The 16434-nt window shown below is 46.5% G+C and overlaps 1 protein-coding gene across 1 annotated transcript in view; it reads right to left on the bottom strand.

Annotated features, from left to right (window-relative positions):
- Window positions 1-1279: 1279 nt before the first annotated feature.
- The window catches only part of LIN37 (lin-37 DREAM MuvB core complex component), a 172540-nt gene continuing 157385 nt past the window's right edge, over window positions 1280-16434 (bottom strand). The window contains exon 10 of the mRNA XM_078655408.1: window positions 1280-3182. Within this exon, the coding sequence (XP_078511534.1) occupies window positions 3101-3182 (82 nt within the window). The 3' untranslated portion in view covers window positions 1280-3100. The remainder of the gene's footprint in view (window positions 3183-16434) is intronic.

Genomic DNA, 16434 nt, shown 5'->3' with positions numbered 1-16434 from the left:
TTAGAGAGGTTATTTTCTTTAATGAATTTAGATATTTTTCTTTAAGCAAATCTTTCAACAACTTTGTTCAAGAACAGTTTGTTGCACATTGGCTGGTGGTTAAAGGGTTAGTTGATTCAGGACCAATTGTTTCTAGATTAGCTTTTAAGGAGGACACTTTGAGATTCCTGTTGCCAAGCAGTAGTTCAGGCTGAGTCAGCTGTAGTAGTATTGATAAAGATGTTCTTGAAGATGTGAGCTGAGCATGGGACTGATGGCTACCCTGAAGTGCCACCGGCTTTTCCCGTTTGTGAAATCCTCTGGGATCACGAGGTTGACGGTTTGAGATCTGTGATTCGGGCCGTGGTTTGATACTTTTGGTTATCATCATATTTTCATCTCTAAATTTGTTTTCAGTTCTTTGAGTTTTGTAAAAAAGTGCGTGCTCTTCTTCTGTAAGAAGAGGAGGTAACTTTGGAGTTAGTACAGTATGGATTTTGGAATGCCGAAATAATTGAATGCAGTTTTGGGCTCTCTGGTTTCTAAGATGTGCTGGGAGTAGTGTAAGCTTTTCAGATTTTTCACATTGGCTTTGTAGACTTTAGAATTTCACTAGAGAAAATGTTTGTCACTGTTGTGGGATTTTTTCAGAGGGTCTCCAGGATCCTTTTGTTTGGTTTTAAGAACTCCCGTTATTTAGTCATCATGTCATCTTTTCTTTCGTCTGGCTCTTAATAGTTGGTACCATCTTCAGTGAGATGACGACCAGATGTTCCACATGAATGGCAGGCATCATACCATTTACGAAGGACTATTTGTGCGCCTATGTGATCGTGCCCTAGTTTACCTCTAAGTCAAGGGTAAGCCTAGACGTGCTTTGAATACCAGCAGTGGATCCTTCTTTCAAGATTTAAAGTAATATCAAACCAAGTTTTTAAACCTGTGGCATATAAAAGTTGATGAAATCAGTCCTGTATGACTTTCAGGCATCTGATATGGCCTGGATTTTTCAGAATAGGTATTGGTCACACAGCAGTACCCAGAGGCCATCCTGTAATTACTAGCATGCAAAAGAAGAGTTAGCAATAAGGCAACCAATGGTAGTGGGGGCTGGCGGGGTGAAAGAAAGAGAGTGAGCGTGAGATAGGGAAGAAAATATGTGTGAGATAGGGAAGAAAACATGTGTGAGTTAGCTCTACATTAGCAATAAACCTGGCAAACACTGTTTTTCCCTTACATGACAATGAGGTGTCCTGCACGTATGCAGCTACAAAACATTATTTGGTTTCAGACAAGTATGTGGGTGCTACATTAATGACACATTTAATCACTAATGGCAATATTTCACACAGGGCTCTTTCTCAGCTCATGAACCACCATGAAGAGCTTTAGACCATAGAGAACTGACCAAAGGTCATCAGACCAAGTACAAGAAAAGCTGGCACATTTTATAGCAAATGTTTCACATGGATTAGACGACCTTATAGTTATGGGGATATTCCAGTGTGGCAGAAGAGAAGTGCTGGACTGATGTGTAGCAATCTTTCGCCACATGGTACAAAGACAAAATTACCAAAGCGTACTCCAGACAACTGCATTAACTTGGGAATTAATGCACAACTTTGGATAGAGACTGAGGAAGCTACCTTTACCTAAACTGATAGACCTGATTGATAAACCTGATGGTCAAACTATCTTTTAAGGGTTCTTTGATGGCTGTAGGTGACACTTTACAGTTCCAGCGGTGGCAGAAGATAGATCTCTAGGTTATTTAAACACAGTAGTGGAAGTGCAGCAACGCAGAGAAACACACGCTGTATTCCATATGCGTCATGTATGCTCTGCGCAGAATAGAATGCCATAACCTTCTAACCCTGCCCCATCGGCAGCCAACCTTTTCTAGCCCCAGCAATGTGTGTGTTGCTTCAAAGAGAACCACAGCAGTGTGTGCTGGATTCCTATGCTTCTGGGCTGCCAGGGGCCATGCAGGAGCGCAGGTGACGCACCATTGCATGGTTTGCGTGACCAGGCCTTCGTCGCTTCTGCATTGTCAAACTGAACTGCACCAGGTCATAAGGCGAGCGCAGTGTGAGGTAATACTGCGGCAACAAGTTGTAGCGACGCATCCAACTCTTAAAAATAAAGATGATTTTATTTTTCTTACTTGGCAGTGTTGGGGAGATTTCTCCCTAAATTACAGCTGAGCTTCTACTCGGCCTTAGGAAGCAAATGGATGACTACTACAAGGTGATTGATGGGAAGAAACCAATCAGAAGGACCTAAGGAAATTCAATTGTGGAGGAGGTGTGGGGGAGGGAGGTAATGGGGCTAAGGATTGATGTGGGTGTTAGAGCAAGTTTGATATGGAAAGAGAAGCCAAGGTAATATGGAAAGAGAAGCCAAGGTATCCGAGTAAAGGATTCAAAGGGAGTTTGGGAGTGAATGTTTCAAACGGGTAGTCCTGGCCAGGGGGTACATCTGAGACAACTTCAAACTTCTGAAGCAGTTTGGAAATGTTATCAACGGCAACGATTATAGTGACACTGCAAATGTATGGTGCTCTTGGCTTATGACGGGTTACCACCTGCACAGTAGGAAACATTCACAGGGATGCGAGATCTACCTTTATTGGTTAGAACTCCTAAATGTGTAAAAAATCAGATACAAAGTAACCCATACACAGGTAAAGTATTGTGAGGATCTTCAAGCTGCTATTTGGGTAATGGGATGGGTTAATTGAAACTTCTGAGTGGCAACACTGCAGGGAGCAGATGAAGGCTGTCTCCTTTTATGGCACAGAGCTCTAGGAAACATACTACTGTCCATACAAGAAAAGAACAGACACAGATTGCCAACGTCTGTGGAGTTCAAAGACTCTGTCACTACCTGCCTAGGTACATACTTTTGGATGGTTGTACTGTCTGAAGGGGTCAAGCGGGAGAAAACACTGGTCTAACAAGTAGCAGAAAAGATGAGGATCTGCCTCGTGGGTGAGAGCAGCGAGTCACTTATTTCAACCTCTGGTCTTTCAGTGGAACCCTTTACAGTCTGCTGATGCTCAAGAGGGCGTCAGGTAGTGGGAGGAAAGTCCTTGTTAGGATGCTGACACCACAGGATCTTCTCACTGTCTTTCAAACATTTCTTTTAGGATCTTCATGCTCTCTGTATACCGCAGCTGGTTCTTATGAGAAGCTTCTTTCCATCTGCAATGAAAAGAACACAAAATGAAATGACTTGATATTCCTGCCGAGTGGCCATCCAAGACAGCATATGCTGTAGAGAGAAAAGGAAGTGAAAAAAAGGTGTCTAGTCCAAGTTGTTCTTTATATTAATGCGTGTCGTTTTTATTGAAAAATAGACGAAATCACTAGAATCCAATTTAAAAAAAAATCCATTTCACCATTTAGCCAACGCGTTTCGTCTCCGAGGAGACTTCTTCAGGGCTCTAATTATTAGCAATCTGCTGTATCTAAGAATCCAATGGTAGGCGGATTTCTAAAACAATTCAACATCAGTAACAGCTTATAAATAACAACTTTAACCAGACACCTTTATTTGAAGTCGTCGAGTACAATCTGTGTTTAATTTAATTGAGAAATAATGTTTGTGATTTGATGGGTGCTGATTCCAACAATGTGTCGACAGAGTCACCAGGCTGAAGCTAGCAAAAACCAACAAAACCTCAAGACAAGTGCTTTCTGAGCGGTATATAGAATTTGCAGAAAATCATAAAGTGAATTGTGGTCTGAGAGGAACAAAAGCCAGGTTGGCATGATATAGACTGACTTCTGCGAAGGCAATTATGTAAAGTACAGTGTTCAGCCAGTTAATCTCTATGATGGCTGTTCTGGACTCAGATAAGATAAGGCTCCTGGCCAGGAGTTGTAGTAACCAGCATATGATTTATCACACTGTGTTTTTGAAAATTCAATGCGTTTTCTATTAGCTTTGCCAGGGAAAAAAGTGAGCCTTTAATATATTTTTGCTGGAGGAGGGCAGAGCTTCTGGACTGCTGAACAATACTGGCATGTGCAAACTGTGGCAAAGTTTTTCATATAGCTGAGGCAAGGAATCTTCATGGCATTGTCTAATTAAATACAATCTGATAATAGCAAATGATTAAAGTCAGTTTGATGCATGGTCCCAATAGACAACCAAAGGAGAAGGGGATGAAGCTTGATGTGATAATGAACAAATCTATCCCCAAGTCTGTGTGGCACAGATAAGTGCTGGGACTGCCAGCACTCTTCTAAACAAAAACACTATCTTCTGTTTATCTCTCTGTCTCCATTTTCTGTTAATCTTAAGTATAATCCTGCACATCCCAAAGCCCAGCACCAGAGGTGGCAATCAACAAAGATTTAGATTTTTATACTGCCATCGTTTCTTTAAGTGGTTTAGTACCCAATTTGGAAATGGAACTCAATAGTGCCACCCTGCTTCTTGCAAAGTCAGCTGTTCTAGCATATCCTAGCGTGCTCCAGCTACAATTATCATCAAATAGGACCCCTACCAAATGAGAAAAAGTGGGTGCAGGGCTAATCTTCACAACTTAATTATTTAGTACAAAGGGCATCATTTTTTATTTTTTTGAACCGTAGACCATTATATGAATCTTGGATTGATATATTGTTACATTTAAGTCCGCCATAAAGATGGATAATTAGAGCAACAGTCTCTGCAACCCAAGTGTGGTTCAGTACATGAGCACTGCATCATCAGCATAGAGGAGGGTGGGGATGGGATGGGATGGGATGGGATGGGAAGGGATGGGTGTCTACTCGAGGTATATCTATGCTCAGATGGACCAAATATTTCTCAAGCCTGTTAATATGCAATGTAAATAGAAATGGCGTGAGCACACAACCCTCCCAAATCCCCCTCATGAGTTTGGAAGGTGCCATGGTTTTGCCATTTGGGCCACATCCAACGCTGGCCTTCATCTCATAATGCAGTTACCTAAGAAAGCTACAATTTTAACCTCCACCCCATGACAAGTTAGACATGTCTCATAGCTTGGGAGACAAGCTCATATGGCTATTTTCCATCCATGAAGTTCAATAAAACGCTCCTCTCTTCGGCTATAGAGTAAGTGTTTATTGCGAGGTAGGGGTTGAGGCACTGCTCAACTGTGTCAGACAGGATTTAAATCCGTATTGTAAATCAGAGGGGAAATAGTTATCATGTGCCCGCACCTCCAGGCAATCTAAGAGACTTCCGCCCATTAGTTTAACTGTCGAATCAATAAGTGATATTGAGCGATAACGCCTATGATCCCCTTTCCTGCCCTTTTCGAAAATAGGCACAAGAGTCGCATGAGGCCAGGTTTGAGGCGGCCCAAGACCACACTTAGGCCTTCAGCGCCAGTGGCAGCTGGTGAATTTTTGAAAGTTGGTGGGGTGTAAGTCCAACTCCTAAATTTGTTTGAATGATTGAAACACAGTTGCCCCAAGGGGGTTAGAAGGGATGAAAGAGGTCGCAAGAGATACCAAACACATCTCATATAGAATCACAGGCTCTCTCACTTGCCAATACAGAACAAGGAATCATTACTGGTAGTTACCAAGAGGATAGTTCCTGAGAGTAAGACATCCAGGAGATGATTGTGCCTGAAAAACCCACGACAATTTCTGAGTCAGCCTGGTAATTATGACTGACACCGCAAAGTCTAGTAGAACAACCCACCCAGAACAAGTGCAAGTGAGACACTCAGAGGACTGGTCCGGAGACTGAAAATTTGACTTTCAGGGCACATTGCCTGGGAGTGAGAAATCCAAAAGATAGCTGTACCTGAGCCGCCAAGGACTGCCTTCAAAACGTGCAGGTGCCTGGGTCTGAGATACCCTGAAGACTCATAAAACAAACAAACCATAAAGACTGTACCTGAGGGCTCATGGTATTTGTGTTTGAGATGCCCCTGAGGGCTTAAACTAAGACAAGAGATGCCTCAGGTCTTTTCCTGGATGCAGACATCTGGAGAAGATTTCAAGAACTGTTTACAAGACACCATGGTGATTGTGCCTGAGGCATTTTGATGGCTCAGAATGAGGCACCCATAGAAATTATCCTGGGTCTGAAACACTGTGAGGGCTGAGACTGAAAAAGACATCCAGACAACTTTGCCTTGAAGCGAGGCATCCAATCCAAGTACTGTTTCCAAGACAACCTGGTGTGACCTTGGGACACCCCTGGTATCCAGAATAAATCAGGAGTTTAGACTACTTGAACTAGCCTGCCCTAATATAATAGCATATTTTTCTAAAACTCACACAGTTACATTCTCTTAAAATCATAGAATAGTTTAAACAAGATTATTTCTAGTGAGCATTTTTTGGTGACTATGTTCCTCTGAAGAACTTCCGCTTAAAGAAAATAGTTCTTTTTCATTCAGGCAACCTACAAACATACTTCTGATGAGCCCTACAACCCACATGACTAAACTGTTTGGTACAAGTGCTACTTTCACTAACCAAAGGACATCACGCTAAACAGAACAATATGTAGGAAGCTGGCTCTGAATATACTATATCAAAGGGGGGTATAGTGTGCACAGAGTACAGTGGAACCAAAAAGATAGGCAAGGGTAAAATAGAGAGCACCTTACTCTCTATTTGTGGTTGTGTGGTCGAGTAGTAAGGCTTTATCAGAGTGCAGTGTTAAGCATTTGTTGTACACACTCAGTCAGCAAATGAATTTACACACTCAAAGACTGAACTTCAAACCAATTGTTTTAGTATAAAAATATTCTTTTAGTTATTTTATATCCTAGAACCAAGCAAGCCTGGCACAGGTAAGTGATAAATACTTTGCAGTAAATATACAGTTGTAACACAGTTTGGATTGTAATTGTATATGCACTTTGTTTTGATTTACAGTACTGTTACTAAGAAATGCGATGCTTTGAAAATACAGTACGTATACTTTGAATGGTCTTTTTAGTAAAATCACCAGTACATTTCTCTCAGATTACTTTTCTTACAAAGTGTAGTATACCTGGATACTACACTGGGACATTTCCTGTAAACAGGTAAGTAAAAGGATTTTTGTTATTTAGCACAGTCGTAAAAGGATTTCTTAGATTTTCCCACTCCACACTTAGAAACTTTTCATAGAAAAACAGTCAATGTTATCTTATCGAGGAAAATGGGGTTATTGGTTCAAAGGTAAGTATTTTGTTGTGGGAGTTGGTATTCTGGGAGTTGGTATTCTGGGATTAGCCTCAGGGGTCTCCCAGGGTCAAGGATGCTCTCTTGTTACACCCTCAGCGGCATTAGGGCGGCCGGGTGCAGAGTGCTGAGGCTCAAGGTTATCCAATCAGGGTTAGGGGGCTTCCGGTTGGTGGCTGCTAAAGAGCAGGACACTGGGTTGTGGGAGCAAAGCTCCTGGGCTTAAGCTCAGGTCAAATGGGGGTTTAGGCCAGCACAAAAGATGCACCCTCAGCGGCACTGGGGTGGCTGGGTGCAGAGTGCTGTTTTGGCGTTGGAAGACCTGTAGCTTTCAATGGGGAGTCTCCAGTTTGCAAAAGCACTACAGGCTTGGGGGCGAAGGTCTTCTGGATGCGACCACCACTTGGAGAGGTAAGTTAGGGGTTGGTTAGGCACCGTCAATTGGGCCACCCAAGGCCATGGGGCGTCAGGTGTAGGGGTGCCTTTTAGGGTCAGATCTTATTACTAGTTCGCGGTTGGGGGGGCTTTCCGGTTTGAGGCTTCAGGCGTCAGCTGGAGGCGTGAGGCAGTTCAGGGGTCGCTGGATCTTGGGTCAGGATCGCCGGGAGACCTCCTCGTGGTGTTGGGCCACTCAAACTCGGGCCATAGGCGTCGGGTGTAGAGTGGTTCAAACTTGCGGATCCTTGCAGAGCTGGAGTCGGTTGTTTGAATAAATCCGGTGTTCACGGGAGATAGAGTCTTTGGGATTGAAGGCAGGTAAGTCCTCCGGGGTTCTCAAGGTTGCTGGTTGCAGGACACACCGGGATTTAGCTGGAGCAGGTGCGAGGTGGGGACAGGCCGGTAGGGCTGGGGCCAAGTCAGTGGGCGTCCTCCTCTTGTTAGCTTCGGCATAGCTGTCCGGTCCTTCTTCTGCTTTTTTCTCTGACTTCTTAGTTCAGGGCTGCCCCCTAAATACTGTATTTAGGGGGCGTTTTTAGGGGTCTCGAGGTCAGTAAAAAATGGGCTACTGACCTTAGGGTACTCCTGACAGCAGGAGAGGCTGGGGTTGCATTACAAAGGCTGCCAAGCCTTTGAAGCTCCCCTATCACAGATTGCTCTTCCTGGCTTGGGGGAGGTGTGAACATCTCCGCCCAGGAAAGGTGTTGTTTCTGGGCTCAGGGTGCAAAGGCTTCCATCCTAGGGGTCCAGAAACATATCTCGTGGTGGCAGGCTGGTGTGTACGAGTCAGGGGACCCACCAGTAGCTTGTCGTTTTTCAGGGGGCATCTCGAAGATGCCCTACAAGTGCATTTTTCATTAACTCCCACACTGGCATTAGTGTGGGTTTAATGTGCTGAGGAGATTGATACCAAACTTCTCAGTTTTCAGTGTAGCCATTATGCTGCAGTGGAGTTTGTAATGGCAAAATCCCAGCACCATATACTTTTAATGGCAGCACTGCACTTACAATGTTTAGGAATGGACTTAGACACTGTAGGGGTACAGGGCTCATGCACCGGTACCTGCACCACTGATATAGGGCACCCACCTAGAGGAGTGACTGATCTATGCCAGGGCAGTGGGTTGTAGGCATGGCACACATGGATGTGTGCCGTGTCGACTCTTCACTTTGCTCTGCACCAAAACACGCAGCCTGCCAAGGCAGTGTGTGAGTGCTGGAGGTCTTCCCTGGTCACAGTGCCATGGGTACCTGTGGTACCATTTACCAGGGGCTGACCTGTGGCCAGAGAGTGCCAAGTGGGTGTACAAGGTACAGTTTTGGGGAAAGAACACAGGCCTTGGGACCCTGATTAGCAGGGACCCAGGGCACATCAAGTCTAAGTGCATCAGTAGCCTGGCAACAAGTGGGGGGTTAATGCAACAGAAACCCAGCTTCCTACATAGGCCTCACACTGAATATTTCCATATGCAATGCATCCAATCGTGTCTTGATTCTGGGAAAGGTCTTTTGATGCTGCTCTGGCATTCTACCCGGTATGTGTATCTGATCTAAGGGAAGGACCTCTTTCAAAAGCACACTCTCTCATCCTGGAAGCAGTAAGCTGATGAATAACTTGCATGCATCGCGTACACAGGGAATACTTCAAAAGGAACTTTGAGAACACATCACAGGACGCCTGGGAAACATCTTGGACAGCTATAGTACAAGACACCTGGTTAACTACTCCCAGGGCAGCTGGAGAAAACCTCATAAAGCACCTTGGACACCTGGTGAGCACATTACTGCACTGCAGGAAGTACCTCACAGGACACCCAGAAAACACCCCACATGACACCAGTGAAGCCCATGCAGGAGACCCGGCTAAAACCACAGAGGGGACGCAAAGAACACCTCACATGGCACTTGGGATATACAGGGGACACTTCACATGGCACCTGAAACGCACAGCAATAACTCAGAAGGCTTCTGGCGAACACCTCCCATGACACCTGGAGAACACCTCACAGTTCATTTGAGGAACAATGCACAGAAAACATGAGACACCCGAAGAACACCTACTGAGTACACCAATCGGGGTCCTGGGCACCCGGGGAACACCTAACAGGGTGTGTGATGATCACCTCAGCTGACCCTCAGGGAAAACCTCACTGGTCACTCCTGGAATACCTTGTGGAGCACCTCATGACCCTCCCCCCCCCCCCCCCCCCCCGCCCCGAGGCCACCTGGGGAAAACCCCTCAGAGTACCAGAAGAACACTTGAGAGCGTACCTAGGGAACAACTCACTAGACATGTGGGGATCGCAGGGAGCACACAGGACACCTGGGTGACACCTCATAGAGCATGAGGGGGCACGCTGGGAACACTTTAGGGAGACCCAGGAAAAACCTCACAATGCACAGGAGAATTTCTTACATGGCACCTGAGACCCTGGGAAAAGCCAAACAAGACACCTGGTTAACAAATCACAGAGGAAGTCCTAACATGTAGGAAACGCTTTTTGGAGCACCCTGGAAACACTTCACAGGCTAGGAGAAAACCTCCGAGAACACGTGGAAAGCACCCGAAAGCGCAACTGGAAACCACTGGAACAGGAGTGCGCTAGATACTCAGAAGGGGAGTTCATGTATGCTAGCAATGATCCAAACAACTCATAACGGGAACCAGGGCTGCACTGGTAAACATACCATTATTCTATGACAATGCTTGTCCTACAGCCTTTACTGTTAAGGCCCATTGGCCGTCCCTGGCATGATGCTCGCTATACATGTGCCCCAGGGCTTTAAGTGTCCCGGGTCCTGCCAGTGCTCAGCACCAGCAAGTCTTAAAAGCAGGTGCAGAGAAGGGTTCCTTTTTGCCCTCGCACTCAGAATGGAAACTAAAAATCTAAACTCTGCAGCAGTTCACTGTTTTTGATGTAACTTTTATTTTTTTGCAGTTCTGTATTGCAAAACTCGAAGTGCTTTATATCAGCACCAACAAGGACATATTTATTTTTTATTTGGTAGGTACAGGTGATTAAGTGATTTTGTCCAGAAACACAGGATATTGAGCCAATGCTGAGACTCCAACCTGCTACCTAAGCTCCAAAGTTGGCAGCTCTAGCCGTTACGATACTACCTCTTGCGCAAGAATGAAAGCTTTATTAATATTATATACAACAAAACCATAGTTATATGTATGCATGCAGTATATTTATCTTCATCAAAACACAATCCCTCTCACGAAGGAAAAACGAGGCGCCCACCAGCAAGTTCCACAACTCCGTAATTTTTAATCAAAGACCATTTTCATTTTGCCAGGGTTTCAAAAAGCGAGAGATCTATGCGTTTCGGTGTCACAGACACCTTGGTCACGATCAACTTTTCACTTTTTTTGGCATTATTTAAAAGCCTCATACAACTGATAGTTGCATCATTTCCTGTCACATGGTATGTAGGGTCTGACTGCATTATGGATGCTGTAGTTTTTTCATTAAAAACCACCTGGAAAAGAAAAACACTTTAAATTTTTCTGGAAATTTCTTCCTTTTGATTATAATGTCAGTATATTTATCTTATGCAACTAAAAACCTTTGACAAAGCCGATAGTCCTAGTTTGTTGTAGGTGTAATGTTACTTGCTGTCAGGGCACAATGGGGGACTAACCGTAGGCAGTATGCCAGTGAAATCATGACGCGTGCCATCACAGCCTATGATGTCACGACGCATGACATTCCATGTGACATCACAGGAAGTGACATTACAAGAAATTACATCAGATTATAAGACTGTACACAAATATTTATCAGGTATATCATGAGTACAGTTAAGCGCCTGAACGCACCGTGGGATACCGGTGATCTCCTGGGACGACAGGACTATTCCCCGTTCTAAATCTGACACGTACTTGGATGGTCCTGCAAGGTGGGGGTTACGCTGCCTCTCTACTGGAGTGCGAGGCTAGCCGGCTCTGATGGTTCAGTGCGTGCGGACTCCCATAGAGTTTCCTGCCACATCGATCGGACACTGGTGAGTATTGTGGAGGAGGCGTGGTAGGGAAGAAATACACAGCTTTGAGGAGGCGCAACTGGTCTGGTCTGAAGCGGCATTATGGGGAAGCCTAGGGGAAAGGTACAGGCGGCGCAGCTGGAACCAGGGGATGCGAGACAGGAAGAGAAGCGCCCACCTTCTCCTGAGAGGCCTGAGGAAGCAGGAGTGCAGCAGCAGCAGCAGCTGGCCCGAATACTTCAGGCCATTACGGACACGCGGGAGGCCCTGCATCAGGATATTGCGACAGTTTCAGTGAGCTTGGGGTTGTTCAGAGCCGAGCATGCCAAATTGGCGGACAGAATGGAGCAGACTGAGTCTTCTCTGGAACCAGCGCAGAAGTCCATTGCTGAACAGGTGGGCGACGTTAACCGAAGACTCCTGGTGTTGGAGAAAAGAGCTGAGGATGCCGAAGGGAGAAATAGGAGGAATAACATCTGAGTCTTGGGTTTTATAGAGGGGGTTGAAGGATCCAACGGTCCAGTACTTGGAGGACTGGCTCTGCGATACAGCGGCGACGGAAAGGCTGACGAAGTACTACACGATGGAGCGAGCGCATAGAGTCCCGACCCACCCTCAGGCGCCAGGTCGTCCTCCAAGACCGGTGGTGGCCAGGCTCCTCCACTACAAGGATAGAGACCATCTTCTCCAGACGGCACGCACAGCAGGACCGTATACAGTGGGGAACAGTAAGGTCTTGATCTTTCCAGACTACACACTGGAGGTTTAGCGCCGCCGTGTGTCTTTCCTGGCTGTCAATCAAGCTCTTCATGATGAGGGTCTACAGTATTCACTGATGTTCCGGGCCCGCTTGCGGATTATCGTGGATGGAGCAACTCACTTTTGCGGGGAATCCGTCGAAGGCATGGGATTGGCGGGAAACGTATAGGACTGGCAGGAAACCGGCTGGGACCGATGTGCCTGTTTAGCCTCCGAAATAGCTGCCACAGCGCTGGCAGAGGTCGCAATGGCGTACTGCTACTTTGAAGGTGCCAAGTGCTTCCCAGACTGAAATAGACAGACAAGAGGCCCTAAAGGCGGTCTCTGACTTGCTCTGGGACCCTGCAAACGATTCGGAGGCTGGCACTGACACGAATGTCTCGGCTGCAGGCACGGACACGGACTACACCCAGGCTAGTAGTCTGCACATGCAGCATGTTACACCAGGAACTGCAGATGATATTGTTTGAAAGTTCTCACTATGTTTCATTGCTTTGATTGCTTTGCAGGCTGTTCATCCACCTATGGGCCTTATGGTATTTGTATTTTAAATGCCGGATTTTTGGTGTGGTGGGAATTGTGGGCCGGGATTTGATGGGAAGTTATGTGTTTATATAGATGCGGTGCTTCTCGGGGGCGGGTACAATACGTGCACTGAGGGGCGTGAATGTTTTTTTTGCGTTGTGCGCTGATCGCTGGTACTTGAAGGACTGTAACCTCTGTCCCCCATGGTTCCTCTGTAGTTGCCAGAGGGAAACTAGTTTGGTGTAGTTTGGATGGGGACTAATGTTCTAGTGCCTGTCCTGCGGTGGGGTTGTTGGGGTTGTTTTTCTTGTGATATGGGAATGATGGGGGGGGGGGGGGGGGGGGGGAATGGCGTAACCTGTTGAGATTAGCTATGTGGAGTCCGTGTGGATCGATGCCATGGGTTCGGTTTCTGATTTGAAGACATAAAATACATACCTATTTAGTTCGGAGGGGGGTCCACCTGGCTTTCCTACAAGACACATATAGCACCAAAGGAAGAAGTGACATTGAAGTGTAGGTGGAGAGGACAGATTTTCTGCACAACATATTCCACCTTGTGTAAGGGGTTTTAATATGGGTACGGGCGGGAGTTCCCTTTCAGCCCATTTGTCAGCTCAGGGATCCTGAGGGCCGGTATGTGATGGTTGCAGGGGGGGGGTGGGGATTAAATGGTAAGGACGTAGTACTGGGCAGCATATATCCACCAGAACAAGCGGCATTCTTCGCACAAATGTCTGGGAAACTCGCTTTGTTTTTAACTGGGTCGGTGATCCTGGGTGGGGATTTTATTTCAGTCACAGATGTCTAGTTGGATAGATCCCATCCTCCCCTCTCAGAGGCGCCTACTCATGCGCTCTCAAGGGTCAGTCGTGACTGGCAGCCTAGGTGGGGGCTGATAGATACCTGGAGAGCGTTGCACCCGACTATCCGAGATTATTCTTTCTTTTCTGCCTTGATACGATGCTTTGCTCTCCTGACATACATGCTGTGGTACAGCATAGCGAGTACTTAACTCGAATGTTATCAGACCACAATCCGCTGTTAATACGTGTGAATCTATTGCTCGAATGCCCTAAAATTCTGACTTGGAGATTGAACCCTGAATTGCTAGAAGATCACACATTCTGCGACATGGTAGGCACTGGCATTACTGATTATTTTCACAGCAGCACGGGCACTGCCTCATCGTTAATGGTGGAATGGGATGCCTTTAAGAGTATAATTCGGGGACAGTGCATAGTGTATAAGTTGGGAGTGCATAGAGAATTACTGCAAGAGTTAGAAAGGGCGGACCAGAGGCTGCGGAAGGCTGAGAGGGAGAGGCCTGAGCGACCAGATCGCCAGCGCGATGTGATAGCAGCGAGGGAAGAAGTTGAGGTGCAAGTAGAGAGCTTGCTCTGCTTTGATTGTACAATATAGGCTGTAAGGGCGCATGTGGAGCGCGATAAATCTGGGGCGTTGTTGGCGTGGCTAGCCAACCCAGCAAGTAGAGGGACGGTCATACTAGAACTTCGGGAACCTGATGGGGAAGCCTGCTACACGCAGAAGGGGATAAATGACATGTTTTTCAGTTATTATAATGCTTTATATCAAAGCAAAGTGACCTCAGACGAAGTGGCTATCCAGGAGTTTTTGGAGGGGTCGGCTCTCCGAGGTCCGAGGCTCGATTAAACATATGGCCCGGAAGGAAACCCCTGGTGTGGATGGCCTACCGGTGGAGTTTTATAGCGCGTATGTAGACCTGTTGGCCCCTAGGTTGGTGACATTATATAATACTGCCAAAAAAGAGTGCCTTTTGCCTGCCACTACTCGAGAGGTGTTAATCATACCGTTGCTTAAACCAGGTGAACCTCCCCATGATAGAACAGCCTACCACCCCTTATCAATGCCGCATCCTAGCGACTCGCCTGCTCCCTTTTATGGTCCACTTAATACATACAGACCAAGCGGGTTTTATACCCAAACGAAATATGGCTCAGAATGTTCGATGTACTGGAAGAAGGCACATATTGTAAAGATACTGCTGCCATACTGGCAATATATATTGAAAAGGCTTTTGTCAGCTTAGAAGGGAGCACTTCAGGTTGGGCAATAGTTTTGTGGAATGGACATCACTGTTATATAAACAGGCTACAGCGAGGGTAAGGACGGGGTGGTGATTTCAGATACTTGCCGAGTAGGTCGTGGGACGAGACAGGGTTGCCCTCTTTCTCCTCTGTTGTTTGCCCTGGCCATGGAGCCGCTTGTGGCACGGGCTAGGACGGGTTTGCATTATACAGGGTTGAAAGTACAAGAGCAAATCCATCATATTGCATTGTACGCGGATGATCTTCTTTTATTTTTGGGGGACGCAGAGGGTGCCCTCCACGGTGCGAAGGTGTTGTTGGACGACCTTAGCAAGATTGTCGGTTTGAGGGTAAATTGGACGAAGACTTGTTGATTTCCGGCGGTGAAACAGGCTGGGGGACGAGAATATACACAGGAGGTACGATGGGAGCGACAGTGTCTGACATATCTTGGCACTCGTATTTATCACACTCAAGCCGACTTATTGGAGGGTAATGTGGGCAGGGCTATTAGGTCGCTTAAGGGTTGTATGGAGCTTTGGGGTACGCTCCCACTCTCGGCGGCTGGATGAGTGGCTGTTCTCAAAATGGTAGCACTACCCAGGCTCTTGCATTATTTTAGAAGACTACCGGTTTGGGTTCCGGTATCAGTTTTCAAGCAGCTTCAGTCGATGGTGGTTGGGTTTCTTTAGGCTGGAGGACATCGGAGAGTAGCCCTCAATACACTAATGTGACCGCGATCGGAGGGGGGGGCTGGCAGTTCCTGATTTCGAATCTTATTATCTGGCGGCGCAACTGCAATGGCTTACTCAGGTGGTGATGCGTGAGCTCCCCTGTGGTGGGGATGTAGTGGGATTTCAACGGATGAGGCAGATGCTTTCTAAATTGCTTATATAGCTGCCACTCCCAATCTCTTTGGTGACTCGTGAGATGGGGACGTTTAAGCTCTGCTGGAACAGGAGTCACAGGCGAGCACAAATAGTGCGCCCATATGCCCCTGAAATACCGCTGGCGGGATGCAATGCTCTGCCGCATGGCTGCAACTGGGCAGCACTGGCAGAATGGGCGGACAGGGGTTGGTCACAGTAGGGGATACGTATGACGATGGTCCTGGTACTGCTTGACCTCTCTGCCGCATTTGACACGGTCAACCATAACATACTAATGGACTGTGTCAGCGAGGCAGGATTCCAGGGTCCGGCACTTAGCTGGATAAACTCATTCCTACATAACCGCACCCAAGCAGTCCGTATCGGCCATTTCACTGCCTCCAAGATAACAACTTCCTGTGGGGTCCCACAGGTATCCTCGCTCTCGCCACATCTTTTCAATATGTATTTAAGCCCTCTGATAAGATCTCTGAAAGACAGGAAGGTGACCACCTTCAATTATGCGGACGACCTACAACTTACGTTGTCAATCGACAACTCCCCCGACTCTATAACTAACTTCCAGTCTATCATGACGTTTATCCAGCAATGGAGGAACCTCAATCATTTAAAACTTAA

Source organism: Lissotriton helveticus, chromosome 7 (assembly GCF_964261635.1).
Source record: "Lissotriton helveticus chromosome 7, aLisHel1.1, whole genome shotgun sequence".
NCBI lineage: Eukaryota > Metazoa > Chordata > Amphibia > Caudata > Salamandridae > Lissotriton > Lissotriton helveticus.
This window is presented reverse-complemented; position numbering and strand designations above follow the sequence as displayed.